Here is a 22,074-nt window from a genome sequence, read left to right as displayed (position 1 = left end):
AGGCGCTTCATGTGTGTGCACACTCGCCCTCTTGTGGCCAAAGAGGGTATAACACATTTCCAGTGAACAGCTTTGTTCCATCATCCATTTAAGACTAAATGAAATTTTACATCCAGTTCTGTTTCACAAAGAAACTGTATATTTGGTTGGGACAGGCCAAGGGTTCAGCATTAGTGAGCATTATGCCCGCTATAATTTAATAATGACACCTGACTTGAACCCACAGGATGATGAGTGGATCCGTCTGTGTCACTGAAAGTGGGAACAAGCTCCAAGGCAGAGGACACAAGGTAAGTGTTGCAGTGAGTACTGTGATCCTGCAAAGGTACCAACACATTTGCTCTTTCAGCATTTATGCATTGGTGCTTTGGGTGAATAATAAAGAGCCGCAGTCATGCTGTAGCAGCCGTTCCTCCATCTGTGTCCGTTGCTTCAGGTGTTTCAATGCCAGCAGCTCAGAGTCACCATGGTTGACTTAGAATACGTGTTTGCACAATTTCCCTTTACACAAACACTTTGTATTGTACTCCATTACAAATGAATCAATATTAAACCTGTAAAAATCTTCAAAATACATTTTTCCCCTCCCAAAACATCCATGCTCCTGCTACGGTTTGGAAACCCTTGGTGGGATGTGGTGCTGCTGTAGAGCTCAACCTTCATCTCTGCAGCTACAGCAACAGAAGGATTGGCTGTTTAAGTGCTGCCCATTTACATACATGTAGGTAAATGCTGTCTGTGAGCCACTCTGTGAACATCATCACAACTCCAGCTCCAAGTTTTGCGAGTATCAACCTTCTTCATGCTTCAGTCCTCGAGGGCCGGCATCCTGAAACTTGTCCATGTGTCCCTGCTGCGACACACCTGACTAACACAAGTCGGTCATTAGCAAGACTGTAGCATCTGACTGCATGCTGGGTCAGGAAAGCTCTCACCCCACTCAAGTAAATTAAAGTGAAGTGTTTGGAAAAATGTAAAAGTACTTTTATTGCACCGTGTTCATTCAGTCATGAGCTGCTGTAACACGAATCAAGTGACCGAGCTGCCGCCTCAGCATGTAGTCAGGTTCTATAGAGTCTTGCTGATGTCATTCAGGTGCGTTTCAGCAGGGACACGAGGAAAAGTTTCAGGACGCCGGCCCTCGAGGACTGGAGTTTGACACCTGTGCTTTAGAGCATCTCCCTGCTTCCCTTTTCCTTTATCCCGACGACAAAATCAACTCTCAGTAATGGAGAATCACCTTGTTGCTAGGTTCCTGTTTTTAAATGCTTGAATGACAAACAAAAACCCCAACAGTCCTCTGAAAATGGTCGAAGTTGTCTGAAGACTGAAAGCTGAGGCGTTAGAATAGCTCAGCATCAGCTGGTCTCCGAGTCGACTGCGTTTGAATCCTCTGACAGCTGAGCTCAAACCACAATAACACCTGCCTCCCACAAACAAAGACAAACAAATACAGAACAACACTAACTTTTATCTTAGAGGCTTTATGAAAAACTCCATTAAAACATCTTCGAGGCAAAGCATTTCCAGTAAACCTCCAACAGATTCGTCACCGGCAAACAACAACCTGGAAATGTGTCTGTGAAAAATACAGTCAATAAATGTCAAACGTGCTTTGCTGCTACGTGTGCTATGATGGTTCTAATAAACAGTGCATGGTAGTGGTTTTCTTTGTTGCACTTCAAAATGTAAATTTGATTAGAAAAGAAAAAGCTGCAGGTATTCGGTGTTTAACGCTGCTCCGGATCCTGATGATGTGTAAAGTAAGAATGAGCAGAGAACATCTACAGTCAGGTGAGGTTTCACTGAGGCCATCACTTGCACCTCTGAGACGGCAGAAAGTAATAAAAGAAAAACATATGAGCATCAATCGGACTTTAAGTTCATCATCATCAAAAAAAAAAGCTGCAGTCTGTCCAGCGGTCCTAGTGTCCCAGCTGCCTGTCGTCGTATGTGCTGTACCTCTTGACGTGGATTCTACGGACACGCTCGCGCAGTTCTGGACCTCCAGGCCCCTCCTCCTCCTCGCTGTGAGAGCCACAGTTGTTGTATCTCCGACGCGTGGCCTCGAGCAGGGAGTTGTCGGGCAGCGGCATTGTCTCGTAAAGCAAGGTGTTCAGAGTCTCCTCGTAGATTCGCGCTTCAGGGAATTCCACCTGAGAAGGAGTGATTGCAAGGAAACGTTGAAATCCCACCACCCAGCTTAGTCACATCACCTGGAGCGTCACAGCAGGTAAAGCAATCCACCTTTGCTGCCACTCACACCATACAAACTGTGCTTTAATGTTTTCTTACTTCCTTTTAGTTCACAAACTCAACGACCTGTATGTGTGTAAAAAAGCAACAAAGTGCACAAAGCTGCTATCAAACAAGAAGAGCTGGCAAACACAGCGCAGTCATCAGCATGCCGGCAGCAGAGCCTTCAGTCCAGCGTCCATGATGAAGGGTCAGAGGTTATGCCTGTGACCCAGAAACTATGCTGAGCACAATAAGAATCTAACTGGAGGAACTCTGTACCCCGAAGAAAACCCACAAAACAAAGAGCAACACGGGAGATTCCCACCAGCTGCTCCGCCTCACCTTGGTCTGCTTCTTCTCAGTGGCGTAGACGATGGAGGTGCAGCAAACCTCAGCCAGCTTGCGACCCTGACCATAGAAGGACCAGCAGCAGATCTCGTCCCCGATGACGTCTTTGATGAAGAGGATGCGGCCGTTGAAGCTGAGAGACAGCCGGTCAAACAGCTCGATGTTCTTCAGCAGGTGGTCGTCAGAGTTGCTGTTGAGATAAAGGCGGAGTGATGTAGAGCAGAGGTCCACGAGCTCATTACAGTTTATCAGCTTCAAAACAACCAACAGTCTCCCCTCACAGAGTACTTTGAAAGGAAGGAAAACAATTGTTCTTGCATTACGAGAGCCAATAAGATCTTTGGAGGAACCTTTGTTACCTGGTGTAGGAGTACTTGTTGTTGCTTCTGTTGTATACCAGCTTCACGACAGGCTACCAGGAGCAAGCACAAAGGTCAAACATCTGAATTCCACTGCGTTAATATTCAAGCAGGCATTTCAAATACTGTAAGAGTACTATAAAAAATAAAAATAAATAAAAATTTATACATGTGCAGCCTCTAAAACACGAGTTATCAGATGTGTTAGAGATCAGCTACAATGACGTTTTACTGACATGTTTCTGCTGTAACAATGAAAATGACCAAGGCTACACTGAAGCTATAATCAAAAACACATTGTTTCAGAAATGACAGCCTTACTTGATGCTGCAAAGACAACAGTGATGCTCTGCATGTACCTTGGTAGAAGACTGGATGAGCTTCTCTTCTTCCTTAATTGAGGTGACTACAGGTATAACACACATGGGCTGCTCTTTATTACCCTGTTAACAATAATTATAATTTACAGTTTACATCTGAGATCATAACAGTCTTGCTTTTCCTGGAGGTTTAGCAATAACCAACCAGACAGAGGCTGATCCACAGAGACGTTTCTAGCTTCACACAGAACCTGAGACAAACTGTGGGTGGTTACAGTGGGCAGAGTTCTTACACAGGCCGTCGTTCCCGTCACAGCCCCAAACAAGACTCGGTGTCCCTGGCTGGAATTGGACCAGCAACCTTACACTTGCTAAGTAAATGTGAAAGCCACTACACTGAAGGCCAGCACTGTGGGCGACACCCCTGAATTTAAATGTAACTCCTCAGTGACCACATGAGTAACAAACTAGAATTTGGGGAGTCACATGATCAGACACTGCTCGCTTTACACCTCCGATATTTCTATTTTTTTAAAGTCAACAGCGAGATGAATATTTGAGAGCTTCGAAAAAGATATTTTATCTCCAAATGTTTTCTTCTCAGCACTTTCGTGGCTCCTGCACAGCAAGAACAGAGTAACGTGTTTCCAGCACATGATACCAAAAGCCTTCACTAAATTCAAAAACACAGGGACTGTGTCACAGGCGAGACAGAGCTCATCTTTGGACCTGAACGTCTGCCAGGTGAACTGGCATTTATAGATAATCTCACTGCTAATGCAAGGAACAGGTTGACAGGAGTAACCACAGAGGTTACATCATGGAGAACCGGAGCCCTGCTGTGTTCATCACCTGATTCCAGAGCTGAAGATCAGACTAAAGGCTGCGTCCACACAACCAACAAGAATCAGTAATCTTATGATTATTAATGATGACGATAATGTGCTAATATGAGGGTCTAGAGCTACTCCCATTTCAGTACTTAGATCACAGTTTGGCACTTGAAAGTAGTTTCCAGTATTTCATTTTTGGGTACTGAAGCGCTGCAGTCTGAAGAGCAACAAAGTGCCCAAACACTGTGTGGACCGTACGAGTCCGTATCAAATCAAACTGTATTTATACAGCACATAGTAAAACAACAGTGTTGACCATAGTGCTTCACAGTCAGTAAAAGCATGAGACAATTAAAACAAACAATAAAACAGGACAACAAACACACAACAAGCTAGAACAGCCAACTAGACAGAATCAAAGGCCAAAGTAACAAGATAAGTTTTAAGACGTGATTTAAAAGGCTGGATCGACTCGGCAGTACGAACATGAACAGGGAGGTTATTCCAGAGGTGCCACGGTTGCAAAGGCCCGGTCACCGCTCGACTTCATTCGAGACCTAGGTTGTGCTAGGAGCCTGTGATTGGATGATCTAAGTGCTCTGTTGGGATTGGGAAGTGGAGGAGTTCAGAGAGATAGCTGGGCGCTAAATTATTCAGAATTTTAAAAGTGAACAAAAGCATTTTAAAATCTATGCGATATTTAACAGGGAGCCAATGTAGTTTGGCTAAAACTGGAGCGATGCGTATGGATGGAACTGACCTGCAGGGAGTTTTGACAGAGCTCCACTAGGCCCTGGACGAGGAAATGCTTTGCCTCGACCAGCAGCTCCTGGACGGCCTGTCGACCTTTGGGTAAGGCAACTCTGCCATCTCGAAGGTAACACAGGATGCTGCCAAAGTGCTTCCCGCTGCGGTCGATCAGGATCCAACCTGAGCAAAGAGACAGTGCTGAGAACATGGACCTGCTGTGGCACCTCAAAGGAAACAGCGTGTAGCCGACATGGCAGCAAACCCAGCATCTCTGAGAGGAAGCTGTGTGCAAGTCTCGCTGGTGTTACTGCTGTCAAAATGTCTTATCCACTGTTGGACCGGCCTTTTATTATCAAGCCCATAGGTTTGTATTTCAGACACCCTCGGACACATTCATGGAGACCTGTCTCTAGCAAATTATAAAGGTCATAAAACTTTATATTTTAACTGTTCTGTGCAATTTCTGCAGCTTGCTGCTAAAACCTTGTTGGTAAACATCACTGTGAAACTTTTCTGCACGAGTTCATGGTAAACATGTTCCTGTTCGTGTAAGAAAAAGCATATATGAAGCTTTAGAAGACGACTAAGCATTTCCTCTTCTGTGCTTGTCTGGGTGCAGATGTCAGAGTCCGACTATCAACAGCTGACAAGTCTGATATCAAATAGAGTTTAGATCAGTGCAACTCTGCAGATGAACTTCTCTATAAGAAAGATGTCTGCTGAAAAACTAATTGTTGCATAGTTGACGTCAACTAGCATTTTCCATAAAGGACAGAGCGAGTTTAGAGCATGCCTCCCCACTATCCAAAAGCACCTGTTGTTCAATCAGTACAGATTGCAATAAATGAATAAATACTGGCAGCTAAAATTTAATTCAAAGTGACTGAAATTTAAAGTCAAGCTTTGATTCGTGAGCCAGAATCTCGACTTAAACATTTAGTGGAACTTTTGTAATCTTTCCTACTTTAAACACAGTGAATGTATGCATGCAATGTAAGTGAGGTTATACTTTGGGAAACTTGTATCTGCAGCTCAGAAATGCTCACCGTCTTTATCTGTGAACACTTCCTTCTTTCCACTGAACATAGCCTTCAGCATGGAGTTTTGCTTGGTCAGCACCTGCAGCGTCGTATAAAACAGCATCCCTCCAACGTTGAGCCGAACATACTTGTTGCCTAAGCCCACTGCTCCGTGATGACTACAGCTCTTGGTCTTGGGACAAGCCAGAGGAAGATCTGGGGAGGTGGTTTCGGACTTGCTGAGGTCCTGGGGTAGGCAGCTGTCCCCAGACATGTCCCTTTGGAGATAGATGACCACCCTGCAGATGGAGGTCCGCAGGTCCCCCGCCGTGTTGACCACTATTGATGAGGCCACCACAACCTCCTGGTGCTCCAGGTCATTCCTGAAAAACAACAAAACAAACAAGAGTCCTGAATTACACCCCAACATTCTCTGTGGAGCTACACAGAGGTCAGCGTTGATCAAAACTGTTGCATTAATCATATAAAACACGCAGAGATGGAGGGGAATCTTCCCAGCCCAGAGTGGAAACCACCTGCCCTACTGCCATCTCTCCCTCAGAGGAATGAGGCTGGACCGGAAACTGAAAGGGTGGGGAGGGGGCACATATCATTAGTCACTGAAAAGGGCCACATAAAAAGCTTAAATCGCGTTTTATGTTTTTCTCGGGAATGGTAGTAAAAATATTTATTTTTCAACTTTAAAATCACCAATAACGAGTAAAAGGCTAATAACAATAATCTCGTACAGCTTTTGTTGAGTGCGCATGTCAAAGAAAGAGACCGTTTAGCAGCAGAATGACTTTCAGCAAACTAACCAGATGCGTTCACGTGTCAGTGGGGGGGTCAGGTCACTCGGCATGCTTTGTTCGGTCGAAACGTTATTATGTACTCATTTCACACCGTTACGTAATTACCGATAATTCACCGGATTCTTGAAATAGTAACGCTAGTGGATTATTAGCTTTGCGTCAATGTTTCACCGCTAGTTCCTGCGCATTTGTTTCGCTAAGGTTAGCTAATGTTTGAGCAGGATGTCAAGACTTCGAACGCGAAAACCTGGAAATCCTAGATCTTGAAAATGTGTTTGTGTGAGCACGATTTGAATCTATTCAAAGATAGCAAAGCTTAAATATCACGCAGAGAAACTTTACGTTGCCAAGTAAGTGTGTCACACTCAACAAGTCACATGAAACTGACAGATTTCAGTGGAAAGCTTAACGTTGTCGCCCTTCGCTACATCCTGAGAGTAAACGACACTAAATACGTCTGCAAACATTTACTCACCGACCTCCCTGCGCTGTATTTCAGTTGTTAGATAAATGTACACAAGCAGTCAACTTTATCGCCGCTGCGTAAGAAAAAGAAGTTCAACCAACTCAAGCCCACGCCTTCTTCTTCCACCGAGTTTACTAGTGATGTGTCGGTCGCGAACGAAACGGCTCTTAGAGCTGGCTCTTTGACGTGAACGACACGAGCCGGCTCCTTATCGCGAGCTGTGGGGTTTGTTTTTTTCTTTCTCTCTCCCTCTCTCTCTCTCTCTCTCTCTCTCTCTCTCTCTCACCCTTTTCCTGCTTCACTCCACAGAGCCTTGTGCTTTGCGCTGGGCAGAGGGGGGAGGGGCGGTAGTTACACTCAGTAGCACAGGAACAGAGCGGGAGGGAGAGAGAGAGAGAGAGCAGGGACAACAACGTCACATTAGAAAGGTATAGTAATCATCCACAACTATTTTAAATAGTTAAAAGTTGAAATGTAAATAGTTGTTTTTTGTATTATATGATTTATTTATTACATTTTATGTGGAGTAAATAAACCAAAGTATATTTACGGTGGCCCCCAGAGACAAAGCACGTACAGACTCCAAAACATGTACAAACCCCGAAGCACGTACAAACTCCAAAACACATAAAAACTCCAAAACACGTATAAAACACAACAGAAGTGCTCCAGGATGCTAGGGGGCAGAGTTGAGCTTTTGTGGCTACACAAGCCAGGAAGTACGACCAGATTTGGTGTGTGGTAGTAACAGGTAAATGAACATATTTTAAATTATTTGAATATATATGAGTGCTTGTGTATAAATACACAAACAATACACATATGCTTTCAATTGTGTAATTTAAGTGATCTAGGTAGCTCTGTTTTGGAAGTTCAGTTAACGCTAGAAATGTGTTTTGGAGTTTGTACGTGCTTTTTGGAGTTTGTATGTGCTTTGTCTCTAGGGGCCACTGTATATATTTACATATAAACATATATAAATAAAAGCACGTTTTTTTTTGCATAATTTTATATTGTTGTTAATAATAAATTAATTAAATCAACAAAACAACCTGAAGATCCGGTTGGAAGCCGAAAGAGCCGATTGGAAGCCGAAAGAGCCGGATCTTTTTATTGAGACGAGCCGAAAGAACCGGTTCTCTAAAAAGCTCCGGAAATCTCATCACTAGAGTTTATGCTGGCCAGGCCTTCAATTGCAAAGCACAATGCTGCCCTCGTCCGTCAGTAACAGGTATTGCAAGACAAACTGCCCTGCCTTCATTGGATTGGAATGTTCGTGTACACGCCAGTCCCGTTCCATTTCATTCAGCTGTCACGCCTCCCACAGGTCTTACCTTGGTTTTTCAGTTTTAACTCTTTGTTGTGACTGTAGGAAGCACCTTTTATAAAATACAGAAGTGCCTTCATATCATAGTTCTCTGGATGAGGCAGGTTACGGAAACAAACGCGCACACACACAAACACAGGGAGGAGCGTTTGGTTTCCCTGGCAGCGAGAAGATGAGGAGGAGCTTTGGTTGGTTGTTACTCTGCCACATAGTCAAACAACAGAGAACCATCTGTGACTGCGGTTAGAAGAGGTAAAATCACACGTACAAGCGTTTTTAAATCATATTAGGGGTTAATGAAACCGTGTTGTCCTCGTAGGTTTATTAGCTTTAACGGGGTTAATGTGTTGCGTCCAACTAGCGTTAGTGAGCAGCTTAGCTAACTAGCTATTTGAATTAGCTAACTAATTTTAGCAAGCTAGCTAACAGTGTTAGCCTGTGTCACAGTTAGTGATTTCGACTGGCAAGAAATAGTGAGTAATACTACAGCTTTCTTTTGTTTTACTTACTCAGACTGTTTATAACGTTTTTGTACATTCAAATAAGTTAAGGTTAGTTTCCATTGTATCCGATGTTAATGTGATTCTGATGACTTGCACTGGAGAAGCCTGTAGTTATGTGTACGTGTTTATTTAATGATAATTTGACCGCGAATAGAGCTGCTTGTAAAATGTTCGTTTCGAACCTGTCTGTCACTGAAGACCACAGTTCAACGAAAAGTTCATTTTGCATGAACGGACCATATGTTACCGTTAGTGGCTAAACGTGACTGGACGTTCAGACATACAGTCAAAAACAAGGCTCCGACGTCTGGTTGGAAACACCGACGTCATGTGACCATGGCTAACTTAGGTCTTCGGTTTCAAACAGGTGGCTTCCCTGCGGCGATATCTTTAATTGTTAGCCAGTAGAACAAACATGATGACACTAAACTCCCAGAAACCTTCAATCAGCAGCAGCAGAAACAACCACAACGCAGGGCTCAACAGATAGTGCTGTGGCACTATAGACGTAACAGTGACCTCACTAGACCTTCCAGTTTAGTTTGTTGGTTTCTTTACCTGCAGTTTGATCTATTTTGTGACTTTTGATGTTTTGGAAGACTGCAAAAAGAACAAAAAGACAATATTATTTTAGTATTATTCTAATTATTTTATAACTTATGTATATAATATATAATAATGTTATTATATTGTTGTTGTTAGGCACCATAGGGTGAGACTCTATATGTCACTGATCTGTCACGGGGCTAACACAGAGAGACAGACAGCCATTTGCACTCACGGTCACATCTATGGGCAATTTTGATTCAGTTAACCTAACCCCACTAACTGCATGTCTCTGTGGGAGGAAGCTGAAGAAAACCGATGCAAACACAGTGTTAGTAAATGAGGGCCAGATGAAGTCATCTGTACTGTAAGATTTTATATCGGGCTGGAAAGCCTGCTAACTACAGTAGCAGTTAAAGGACTTGTTCTGGATGCTGATATCAAAGCTGTATGTTTTATACGTGTTTAACTTCCTCTATCACTCTTTCTGTCTCCTTTGTGGCAGGCCCCGTGGCCATGGCTACAGACCCATTAGCTGAGGCAGGCTTTTATTTTGATGAACTCAACAAGCTGCGAGTGTTGGAGCCTGATGTCAGCCAGAAGACTTCAGAGCTCAAAGAAGAGTGCAAAGAGTTTGTGGACAGTAAGCACAGATCACATTTAGTTTAACCTGCTCTCCTAACATTAGCAGGTCCTGCATGTACAGACACGTGTTCTTCTTTACAGAAATTGGCCAGTTTCAGAAGATAGTGGGAGGTCTGATTGAGCTCGTGGATGAACTGGCAAAAGAAGCAGAGACAGAAAAGATGAAGGTAAGCTCGATATTTGAAGACTTTTCATTGGCTCTTGCAAAAGAAGTTGTAGTGCTCGTGTACTAAAGCTTTATAACATCTGAGTGTGTCTGTATGATATGTGATCATGAGAATAAGACTTTTATCAGGTATGATTCTGTGTTATTCTCCTTCAGGCCATTGGAGCCAGAAACCTGCTGACGTCTGTAGCAAAGCAAAGAGAGGCCCAGCAGCAGCAGCTTCAGGCTCTCATAGCAGAGAAGAAAATGCAACTTGAAAGGTAATATAGGAAAAAAAAGAGTGGGTAAAGACACCCATCTGTGCAGGACAGTAGGCTATGGTGTCCCATGTGTATAATCGGGGATATGACAATTCTCCAAAACTTTGTGTTTTTTTTTTTTTTTTTTTTTTTTACACAATAGGAAAAAAACACATTTAGCATAAACTTTCCAGCTTTCATCAGACCAGCACGCTCCATGTTGTTGTTATTGTCACACAGTTATACAATATTGCATTTATATTGTATTCCAATGTTTAATTGTAACACTCCTAAAAAAATTATAATAGTACTTGTGTGTGCCTAAATAAATGCCTTGTGTGGAGAACATATATATTTTCTGTGCAGGGTAGAAACATTTTCATACACATGCTAGCGGAGGAGGCCCAGTGCTGTCCTAATGTGTGGTAGGCGTAAGTAAAGGATAGTCAGGTATCCCTTTCTTATGTCTGTCTGCTGTTTTCTGTTGTGTCCCAGATATCGTATAGAGTACGAAGCTTTGTCCAAAGTGGAGTCAGAGCAGAACGAGTTCATCGACCAGTTTATTCTCCAGAAGTAAGAACTCCCGAGACCAAACAGTCTGCGACTTTCCTCAGTGCCTATCCCATTTTCAGAGAACTACTCCGCTGCAGCTCCTTTTCCGAAGCAGTCCCAAAACTCTGATGTCACGGACGCCTCCTCCTCTGACGTGTTGTGTGTGAACTGACTGCCTGCTGTTTCCCATTGTGGACAGCAGATGTGTGCATTTACAGGGCAGCTTCACGTGCTCACCTCTGCTGGCATCAAGTGTCTCAACATGTCACACCAACACTGAAGACGATGGAGCTATTTATACAAAGAGAACCTATTTATACTATTTATACTTTAGTCTGTATATCTAGTTTTATTACTTTTTGTATCAATGGAGATTAATACTGCATGTGCACGTAGCTGTAAATAAGTTTCAGTTCAAGAAAAATGAGCAGATCAGGATGTTTTTGTTTTATTCCATTGGTTGGTGAGGCCAGTACATACGAAACATTCTCATTGTTTTCTTGTATGTGTATCCTTGTTATCCAGCATTTATTTGAGAAAAATGGTTATACTTGAATACTGTATGTTGCACAGAAGTATCACCTTTGCCTCCAAGCTGTAGAAGAGATGCGTGAGCAAAGTTTAACAATGTGCAATTAAGTATTGTGTTAATAAAGATTACGTGATATGCAAATATTCTGGTACTGTTTTACCTCACATAGGGAAGAAAGCATGTCACAAGCCTAAAACTGCAGAGGGCAGTTCACGTGTGCTTTTATATACTGTAGGTCCACGGATGGAGTCACCTAAACTCCTTCCTGGTTGTGACAAACTGGCTGAAATCTGATCTCGAGTCAGTTCTTTTTCTTCTTTCAGTACTTAAATAGCAACACTTGAAAATCCTCATTTACTAAAAGAAAAGAGAAATATCTTTGCTTCCCCTGCAATCCTGGATCGGACACCCTCCACTGATGCAACATGAGAGCAGCTTTTCTATTCGTCCAACCACCGACTACACATTGACCTGCAAATCTGCTGAAACAGGCCTTTAGGATCTAACCCAGGAAGTCTGAAAGGGCAGCCTGACAGCTAAAGTACACTTTGAATGATTTTCTTTCAGGTGGTTAACATTGATTTTGTTGTTGACACCATCAATAGGAGTACATTATATTACACGGTCTGCTTTTTCAAACGTGTCCATCACCACTGTGCAGTACACTGACCGTAGCACTCACTTGTCCCACGTTTTGTCACGTTCCAGCCTTTTTCCAAACTAGATTCATTTTTCGCTTCAAATTTCGACACACAACACACCATAACCCCGTGCAGTCAGGTCGTACTGTAAATATGCGAACTGTTAAAGGTGGGATATTTTTAATTGGTGACACGATTGTCCTCCAAGCGTTGCAACAGATTAGTAGTATTGTTGTTGGATGATGAAATGTTTTTCTCCCTTTTGTTTGAAGTCGTCTTTACTAAAGTCAAACGTGTCCAAACAACAGACGTGAGATTTGAAGTTGTGCGCTCAGCTCGATGTGTTGATTTGTTTGTTTTTCTCCATGATGCTGCAGAAGGCACAGAGTCACGTGACAACACAGAATTTAAAAAAACTGAAATAACCGACACGGGAAAGATCAGGTGGATTAGAGATTCCCAGTGTCAGTTTTGATTCCTTTTTGACTGCCCAGCTCTAGTAAGGAACACAGCTGATTTGATGCTAGCTGTCTCAAACAAAGTAGTAAAGTGTGTTTCAGGACAAGAATGTAAAGTACTTCCATACCAGACTTTTACTATTAACAAGTACGGGCAGCGATATGTTAGCAGCTGTACTTGCTGCCATCTTCCATGTTCTCCTTCTTCTTCAGCATGGAAGATAATCTAGAACCCTTGTCGGTCGTATGTCGTCCTCTTCAGTTCTGCTTCTACATCATTACATACGCAGCCTGAGGAACCTATGGCAGTAAAGGAAAAACAAACAAAAAACAAGTACTGTAGCATTTTTCACAGTTCTGGTACGAATGTTAGTACCTTTTTTAGTAGGCTGTAAACATATTTAAAGTTTTAAACGTGCATTAAGGTGGGAGCCATGCTCAGACAACACTGGACCAACTACTGCGTGTGTTCATCATTCAGACACAGAGGCTGTAGAGGACATTGATATGTATATAAAGCATAAAACCATGAACTCTTTGTAGTTCGCTGAATAGTTTCAGTTTCCATCTCCTGTTCGACTTTTGCTCCAAGGAACAAACCAACTAAGTTCATGATTGCACATTTAATGGCATAGTTTGAGAACAGTATTTACAGCGAGTCATCGGTCATCCCTCAAAAAAACCATGACACCCTGAGCACTCGCAGACAGGGACAGCACCTTCACCAGTGTGACTCCAGGACAGCCCTGCAAAATGCACCGCCGTGGACACGCGCTCATTTCTTCTTGGTATACTGTGAATGACAAACGAAATGAACATTACGCTTTATGTTCATGTGTGTAAGACCTTGGAGGTCTTCTTTCCTTTATCCTTACTTTATCAAGAATCCAGTCAGCATCTGCAATCGCTCTCTGGATGATCATCTGTGTCCTCTCAGGGTCGTCTTCATCTGAGTGGCTGTTGTAACCCTGGAAACAAACAGCAAACAAAGACTTTATGATCTTGGCAGAAACTACTTTCAGCAGTAATGATGATGATGATGATGATACATTAATGGTGCATGAGTCACAGTTATTGGTTGTTATGGTGACCATAAACATGTCAGCACTATCTAATAATACAAATCAATAGTGCAGCACAAAGGTCAAAGGTTGGGAGTTTGCCTTCACAGGAAACGGCTCGTTAACAATTCAACTGCTGCTGCCAGCCAATCACATCACAACAGAAACCGAAAATAAGGTTAGCGATGAAGGCAGCGTTAGATGGGCCTCTTCACGTCACTGCAACAACCGTTTGTAGAACTGTGCACGAGTTATTTTTAAGATATTTTGTTGCTTTTCTCCATTTTATATTATATCTGTTTAAAAATGGTCAGATTTTTAACATTTCTGTTGACTTAAAATATACAACACACGTGTCTAAAGTGGTCAGTATGGACTCTAAGACTGGGGTTTTCAGTACAGTCAACAAAGGATGAATTGTATTCACCATCACCCAAATCTCCTGACACAAGTCATTTCTAATCCCCATAACGATATAATCACAATATTGGCATTTTCTGTAAATTCAGTGAATAGTTTATATAACCAACACATTGAAAGTACTGCTCGTTTTTTACTTCATTGAAATAATAAAAAGTTAAATAAATATGATTATAAATACACCCCACACAGTCACGTGTTGTGTGTTTTGATCAGTGAACAAAACCATATATGTATATTTATCTTCGGGATTCTTTGTGCTTCTCATTCGCAAACACGCGATTCTTGCTTAGGTGGTGTCAGAGGTCTGTGGTGTGGGTGTCTGTGGAGGGGGCCGGGTCGGCACAGTTTTCTGCTCCATGTCAGACTCGGTTACAGAGGTAACCCCTCGTCTAGCAACGAGCCCCTCGATTTGTTTTGTATGCTCCTTCTGTGTTGCTGTGGTGACTACTGTCGGTGCAAAAGTATCGCAGTTATGAGTGTATGTCGCACAATACAAAATAAACTGTCGAGTATAATATGAAACAATCGGCTTTGTCATTTGATATATTTCATCACATCACACGGCCATAAATTCAGTTTTATTTATAAAGCGCTACTCTCCTCAAGGCACTTTATATTGTAAGATCAAGACTCTACAGCAGGGGTCCCCAATCCCAGTCCTCAAGGGCTGGTGTCCCTGCAGGTTTTAGATGTGTCCTTGATCCATCACAGCTGATTTAAATGGATAAATGACCATCTCAACATGTCTCGAAGTTCTCCAGATGCCTGGTAATGAACTAATCATGTGATTCAGGTGTGTTGACCCAGGGTGAGATCTAAAACCTGCAGGACACCGGCCCTCATGGACTGGGATTGGGGACCCTGCTCTACAGTAATACAAAGATTACTGAATTATCCCGAAAACACACCAGGTTGGGTGGGTCTCTTCCTGTTAAAGTGACGTTCTTCCTCCCCACTGTCACCCTGTGATCATGTGACTGTTCTCTCTTTATTAATGCCAGGTCCCTAAAATAACTATTGCTGTGAACTGGTGCTTAATAAAGACGGCTCACTAATTCTGCATTGAGACAATTTTCATCGTTTTCCCGATCCTCACTATGTGCAGGATTATATGAATACTTCATGAGCACAGATTGATTCTTAATGAGCTGTTTAAAACCATTTCTCTGTGTCAGATGTGATGTAGCTCAGTTAGTCTTGTCACACAAGAGTCCAAAAGGTATTAAAGTTACCGTCACAGTTTCACTTGGAAAACATTTTGCTTGTCATTGATCGGTGCATAAGATGACCTCACCTGTCTTATGGCATGTCGATAGTGTTGTTGCATTGCTGTGGACGGTAACTGCCTGCAGCACCTGAGCAGGTATCGATACAGCTGCAATGGAGTGTGGACCAACTCGGCTCCAGCTAAAGGTGGCATCCCTTCCTGGTTAAACAGCTGTTGGTAAAAATAAAAACGGACTCTATGTGTAGACTGCAGATGTAAGAACATCTGGGCTAAGTGTGTGTCAGCAGGGGAAAGCACATGCGTTTTAATATAATGTTGTGAAGCTTTTATAGAGATGATTCCCCAACAGCAGTAACACCAACAAGATGCCTGGAAACATAAATCTGGTACAGGCATGTGGTTAGTGATTTCAGACAGACGAAGCATTAGTAATGCCAACACCAGTGTTGTGCCAAAAACTGATTTCAAATGTTTCTGTGTTTTTTATGTGTAATATCTTTATGTATGTTGGTTAATAGACTTCAGTGAACAGATTACTCTGAAAAAAAGACATTTTAAAAGTCAACAAGATGTTTTTTTTTTAACTGGAAAAATTAAGGATATATAAACGTCACTGCCAAAAAACGACTGCAGCTTCTACCTTGTGACATGAATGTTGTTTGTGCCTCAAGATGACTTGATATCATTCATGAGGGATACATTTGACATTTGTTTCACATATTACAGAGCAACAAGTTATTTATAGCAGTTTAAATACGAGCTATCATTTTTTGGCACAACACCGGCCTGGATCAGAAGGACACTGGCTAGTGAGGTTTTGTGCAGGTTTGGCGCCCTGGGGAAAAGAGAGCTGGGCTAAAGTAGTTCAAAGTACATTAAAAATAATAATACTGACAAATGGAGATACAACAATACCTCAGATACAGCAGAGGCGTGGACACCATAAAGATCACCTATCAGCCACAAACATGAAACAGTGTCCATCATTCAGTTTCCAGTTAATCAAGCAGGACTACTCTCAGTTAGCCAGCTAACTTGGAAACTTATTCCAATGTAGCAATATTAAAAATTAAAAAGCTCCACGTGACAGTAAAATATTCAGGTTTCGCTCTCGGTGTTTAGAAATTGCTTTCATCCTGACCTTCCAGGTTTACGCTTGGCTGCTCTGGATGTAAACAGTGTTGCTAACTGAGGCTAGCTACTCCCTGACAGAAGCATTCTTTTCCACAGGTCGGAGGCTACACTGTTACTATAAAGCACGCGTGGGTATGCTTACTGTAGCTGTCAGGGTGAACGAAACATCACAAACTCTCCTCAGAGTGTTCTTACCAAACTTCTATGACCACTGCATTCATAAGCTCCGACTATAATATTACCCGGATGTACTTGGTGCCCCGTCTTCTTCTATGGTTGACAAATGTGTTACATTGAAAAAGCATCGACTCCTGTTGTTGGATCTATAAACTACAAACATAGGTACACATATCTGGACTTAAAGAGTCAAAGTAATGTGTAATACATAAGCTTTGGTCATTGTTCATAAAGTCGTGTTTATCTCATTTAAGACCTGAGGATTTGTCTAATGTTCTGGTACATGACTGTAGCTCAGAGTAGATCATCCAGATCTTTCTGTGGATTAACCTTAGCCACTGTTGACACTTTAAATGCAGAATCTTAAATCTTATTTCTTGGAATTTTGATTGGATATTTCATGTTTTGTTATTAATTAAACAAAGCATCTGTCATATCAGTGTTTATTGGAAGTTTACATAGCTGTACAGAACTTTTGGCAGTTATGTGTTTCAACATGGAATGGATTAATAAACATACAAGTGGTCATAACAAAAACAGAACACAATGTAAAAAATATGAAGACACGTGCAGATTCATTAGTAGTCTTTGGTCGCTCAGTATGCTGTAATGCGCAGTCCCAACATCTGCTTTTTAAAAAACGTGTAATTAAAATGAAATGTGAGATAGCACCAAGATCAGTGGCATTGCTGGACGTAGAGCGGACACAAAAACAGTAATGACAGTACAGTAACTCACCTATGTAGCTTAAATACAATAATGAATTTCGTAAGGGGTGAGTATCCTGGACCAGAGATATAGTCTACCAGAGCAGCTGCACAGTGTGGACTAAAGCAAGATGTCAGTTCTGCTCCTGAGTCCCACCTGCTTGGCTCTAACTGAACTGCATATGCATAGAGTACTAAAGATAATAAAACATAGTGGAATATGATTAAGGCTTGTCCTCGTGATCATCACTAACAGATTTATTTAGATTCATGATTATAATGTGGAAGTGCAAAAAATATCAAATTTCTTCAGGCGATCATAGCAAAGCTCAATTTACAACTATCAATATGATAAAAACCACAGCTTTGAGAAGTTAATGTTTTTAGGGCTACGGCCCAAATCCGCTCTCTCTTTCAGTGATTGTTGCTTTTTCACTCTTTCAGGCACATTATCAAACATCTTTAGTGCAACTTCATTTTTTTTGGCTTACAAAAGTAAACACTCTTTTTGCATTTGAATTTCGTAAAAGGTGAGTATCCTGGACCAGAGATATACTCTGCCAGAGCAGCAGCACAGTGTGGACTAAAGCAAGATGTCAGTTCTGCTACTGAGTCCCATCTGCTTGGCTCTAAAAACTTCTGTAAGTTATAAAACGTACAGCACGTGTAGCTGAATGTGGCTCAGTCTCTGTGACATGGCTTTGTGCATGCCCATTAGTTCTTGATGAGGTAAAACAGCTGTATAGTGGTTAAGGGACTGTCACCAGCTGGCAGGAGAACACAACCAGAATTTGTTCTGTCCACTTAGCAGCAACATGTAAAATGAAATGAAACAAACTCCCACATGACGTGACAGGTTCTCTCTGCACAGGAAAGAGTCCAGAGTCTAGAGGGGGTCGTGTGTTTTGGAGATGAGCTGAAGAGAAACTATCGCTCTGACTTGACCTTGTAGCGGAGGACAAGGTAAGTGGCCAGACGTAGGATGATGAAGAAACTTCCCAGGACAATAAAATCTACATAGAGCTTTGCATCCTCCACATCTAGCAGCTGCAGAACCTCTTCAGGCTGTTGGAACTTACACACCGGCCCTGGACACTCCAGCTCTGTGCGGTTCATCCCATAGATAGACAGGAGGACCCCTTCAAAGCCATACCTACGAGAGAGACGAAGTCTTATCTGTAAACAGCCCAGTCACAATAGCTCAAATATTGCTTACTGTTTCTGTAATAAATGCGGATGACTTTGGTAATCAGGCCCAGCCATCGAGGATTTGAATGCATCTTACAAATAGTTAGCATCCTATGAATAACTTTTGGACAAAAAATGCTTGAAAGGATCAGTCAGATACTTTATAATCTAAGTGTCAGTGTCAGCGCAGGTAGACCCTGTGGAGTGGAAAGTAGTGGACCCAAATGCACGAAACGTGGAAACGGAACTGGATTTTAACAAATGGCGTGCCTTTTATTGAGGCCGAAAAACAGATAAATGAGAAACTAATCACAAAAACCTAAACCGGGAAAACGAAATACACAAAAACCAGGAATACTAGGAAATACATGAATACCTGAGACATGGACGGTTATCAGTGGATGATAAGCAGACGAACCGATGGGTAAGAAAGCAGAACACACATACACAGAGGGTAACGAGGGAAATACACAACAGAAGAAAGACACAGCTGAACCTAATCAGACACGACGAGACAGAAGAAGCAAAACAGAATAGACTCACACAGGACGCGGAACTATCACAATAAAACAGGAAACCAGAGATGCAGATTGACAGAACATAAGGAACAGAGGCAGAAACATGGGAAACAGAACCAAACCTACACTAGAGACATGACACACTAAACACGGGAGGCACAGGAACAAAACCTAAGAACTAGAAATCACTGAAACATAACCAGAAACTAACTGAAACGAAGCACATTAATAATCAAAAAGCACAAACACAGAGTCACCATGACTGCACAGAACCAGATGTAAATGTGTTAACAGTGTTTTACCATTAGTTATTTGTCCACTAATCTCCACTTATTACAGTAGGCTCAAGCATTTTGTGCTGGAGGGCAGCAGCTGGTGCTTCACTCGATGCTGCAGCAGCAAGCTTTGTGTTGCAGATTGTTTATATTTTTATGAGTGTGGTTTTTTATCCATATGAGATTGACATCCTTGTCTTAAGTTAACATGAATGACTGAAAGTGACCAAATTAAGCAAAACACTTAAGATACCAAGTCTTCCAGGTTTTGGCAGCTGCTAAAGAAATAAAACATTCACAAATCATATATTAATCAGCCAAACTCAAATACTGTTAACTTCATAATCTTTGGGGCAAGAAAACATATTTTATAATTTTATGATTAAAGCTGAAAGTCTGCTCTTCAATCTTTTCTTAAATGCTTGATGTATAATGTGCTGTGATGGTGTACAGACAGAAAAGCAATGTGTCATTCCTCAAAACCCTGTGGACCCGACTGAACCTGCAGCTGTTCCTCCCAGCGACACTCACCTGACATAGGACACATAGGAGCTCCACTGCAGATACTTGGGGATTGTGTCAAAGTTGACAAAGAATCCAGAGAACAGCAGCACAGGGACAGCTGTAACAGGCCCTACAAATGTGGCTACCTGGGAGGTGTAGAGGATATACATCGTGTTACATATTACATCAGCCAAGAAAATGTGTATTAAACAATGCAAACATGCACTACCTGTAGTGAGGTGGAGGCAGCGCCAACCAACAGCCCAAGAGACTGGGCTACCAGGGCAGTGCAGGTGGACAGGGCTATGAAGAGCAGGTAGCGACTTGCCTCAGGAGGCTGCTCTGTCATCCAGTACACTATGCTGCAGTACATGATGGGGCAGATCACCTAAAATAACACGTTCATTAACTGATGTTTAGTAGAGGAACAGCGAGGACACCCTGTCACAGATGTTAAAGTGTGCTGCAGCTACAGTCGCATCCAAACACAGAGCCCTCAGCTCCCGTGCCAGCCAATCACAATGACTGGAGTACTGCACAATGGTTTATTTAATAGATATAAATGTTGATGGATTTAATACAAATTAAGGTTGTACTCAATGACAATGATGGTCAGCAGGATCAAAAGTAGCTTTCCAAATCACTGTGACATTTACCTCGTTTCCATTTCAATCCATGATAACGCCCACGCATTACATCTGAGAACGTTTGAATCTGCCGCTCTACAGTGTAACCAATAACAGACACTTGGGTGACTTCTTTGACATGATGAGACCCAACAACAATGTTAGCAAACTAATCTGCTCCTACAACCTGCAAACACCATCTGCTAACACTAGAGTACAGTGTTGTGAAGCTAAGTGGATATATGTTGTTGTTTGTCAGCACTCAGGCCCTCAGTGAGTAAATCCACCAATCGAATCACAGCACTGCCAGCTCACCTGGAAGGGAATATCAGCCATGGTCTTGGCCAGGTAGTAGGCTTTCAGGCTGTACCAGTAGTTCAGATGCTCCCTCAGGAATACAGACATCTCCAGAGGAACTGCCAAAAGCCCAAAATGTTTACACACATTTATGAGATTTATCATAATAGTATCAACAGGGGAGGAAGTTCATAACCTCTCGATCATACTCACAGGTCAACACAGTAGGCATGAGTGCTCCAAACATGAGGAAGAGCATAGAGAAGAAGAGAAATCCAGTGTTGTTAAACACCCTGCTGGCATCATTGCCAATGTTGAGATAGAGCAAACCTATTAACACACCTATGCAGATGTGGGATATCACTCTGAGGTGGGTCAAAACCTGAGAATGGACGACAGCGGAGAAAGAAAACATCCATGATCAGGCTCGTTTCAGGTAAGAGCACATCTGATCTGTTCGTGACAGCTGTGATTATTGAAGCGATCCTTCCACCCACCTGGTCTCGACATACAGTTATGAAGGTTCTCTTGAAGAGGATGCAGAACTGTGTTAGCGTACTTGTGGCAAAGGTGTGGCTTTCTATGTGCCTGGCATCCTGGAAAAATGGAAGAAATGATCATCGTCAACTCAACACAAAGCATCCTGCAGTCAGAGCTGAATCAACTGGGTAAACATCACATTAGAAAGTTATAGTAATCATCCACAACTATTTTCAGTAGCAGATGATAAAGGATTCAGAAAGTTTATTCATGCAGGTCCATATGACAGAGAATGTGCATCTTCTTTTTGTTTTCATATTATAATTTATATTTAATTGTGTTGTGGTTTGCAGTGTTTTGTGTTGTTCCATTTTAAATTTGTTTAAAAAGGAAAAAGCTGAAAATTTAAATTGTTAAAAGTTGAAATGTGAATAGTTGGTTTTTGTATTATATGATTTATTTATTACATTTTATGTGGAGTGAATAAATAAAAGTATATTTACGGTGGCCCCTAGAGACAAAGCACATACAAACTCCAAAACACGTACAAACACAACAGAAGTGCTCCAGGATGCTGGGGGCAGTGTTGAGCTTTGTTACCTAGTGGCTACACAAGCCAGCAAATACCAACGACCGGATTTGGTGTGTGGTAGTAACAGGTAAATGAACATTTTTTTTAATTATTTGAATATATATGAGTGC

At 42.0% G+C, this 22,074-nt stretch overlaps 4 protein-coding genes across 17 annotated transcripts in view; 1 reads left to right on the top strand and 3 right to left on the bottom strand.

The window, feature by feature from the left end:
• Positions 1-1,451: 1,451 nt before the first annotated feature.
• Positions 1,452-7,310, bottom strand: tnfaip1 (tumor necrosis factor, alpha-induced protein 1 (endothelial)). Its single transcript, XM_005930828.2, has 7 exons — positions 7,155-7,310; positions 5,895-6,250; positions 4,859-5,028; positions 3,305-3,388; positions 2,946-2,998; positions 2,581-2,776; positions 1,452-2,156 (listed from the first exon to the last, which is right to left on the bottom strand). The coding sequence occupies exons 2-7, from the start codon at positions 6,139-6,141 to the stop codon at positions 1,926-1,928; spliced, it is 981 nt and encodes a 326-aa protein (XP_005930890.1). The 5' UTR covers positions 6,142-6,250; positions 7,155-7,310; the 3' UTR covers positions 1,452-1,925.
• A 2,723-nt stretch (positions 7,311-10,033) lies between these two features.
• Positions 10,034-11,796, top strand: ift20 (intraflagellar transport 20 homolog (Chlamydomonas)). The gene is made up of 4 exons (XM_005930826.3): positions 10,034-10,164; positions 10,248-10,333; positions 10,489-10,592; positions 11,067-11,796. The coding sequence occupies exons 1-4, from the start codon at positions 10,038-10,040 to the stop codon at positions 11,146-11,148; spliced, it is 399 nt and encodes a 132-aa protein (XP_005930888.1). The 5' UTR covers positions 10,034-10,037; the 3' UTR covers positions 11,149-11,796.
• Positions 11,797-11,912: 116 nt separating this feature from the next.
• On the bottom strand, positions 11,913-16,882 carry lyrm9 (LYR motif containing 9). 14 transcript variants are annotated; one of them, XR_001336625.2, is made up of 5 exons: positions 16,796-16,865; positions 15,533-15,664; positions 13,630-13,722; positions 13,474-13,547; positions 11,913-13,054 (listed from the first exon to the last, which is right to left on the bottom strand). XR_001336625.2 is itself a non-coding variant. In XM_014336341.2 (5 exons), the coding sequence occupies exons 3-5, from the start codon at positions 15,656-15,658 to the stop codon at positions 13,530-13,532; spliced, it is 237 nt and encodes a 78-aa protein (XP_014191827.1). In that variant the 5' UTR covers positions 15,659-15,676; positions 16,382-16,419; positions 16,796-16,873; the 3' UTR covers positions 11,913-13,529. The 14 variants fall into 14 exon arrangements, 11 of the variants coding, with proteins under 11 accessions (XP_014191827.1, XP_014191832.1, XP_042080148.1 ...); XM_014336341.2 differs by adding an exon at positions 16,382-16,419 and having other exon boundaries at positions 11,913-13,547; positions 15,533-15,676; positions 16,796-16,873; XM_014336346.2 differs by adding an exon at positions 16,382-16,419 and having other exon boundaries at positions 11,913-13,547; positions 16,796-16,863.
• Positions 16,883-17,210: 328 nt separating this feature from the next.
• LOC102299288 (ATP-binding cassette sub-family G member 4) overlaps positions 17,211-22,074 on the bottom strand; it is a 20,990-nt gene continuing 16,126 nt past the window's right edge. The window contains exons 10-15 of the mRNA XM_005930818.3: positions 21,390-21,488; positions 21,106-21,274; positions 20,911-21,011; positions 20,199-20,357; positions 19,997-20,115; positions 17,211-18,637 (exon numbers count right to left, since the gene is read on the bottom strand). Coding sequence (XP_005930880.1) covers positions 18,412-18,637; positions 19,997-20,115; positions 20,199-20,357; positions 20,911-21,011; positions 21,106-21,274; positions 21,390-21,488 — 873 coding nt within the window. The 3' untranslated portion in view covers positions 17,211-18,411. The remainder of the gene's footprint in view (positions 18,638-19,996; positions 20,116-20,198; positions 20,358-20,910; positions 21,012-21,105; positions 21,275-21,389; positions 21,489-22,074) is intronic.

This window comes from Haplochromis burtoni, unplaced genomic scaffold (assembly GCF_018398535.1).
Source record: "Haplochromis burtoni strain Fernald_Lab_line unplaced genomic scaffold, NCSU_Asbu1 Contig_132, whole genome shotgun sequence".
Taxonomy (NCBI): Eukaryota; Metazoa; Chordata; class Actinopteri; order Cichliformes; family Cichlidae; genus Haplochromis; species Haplochromis burtoni.
Note: the sequence above shows the minus strand (reverse complement) of the source record. Positions and strands in the feature narration are given on the sequence as shown.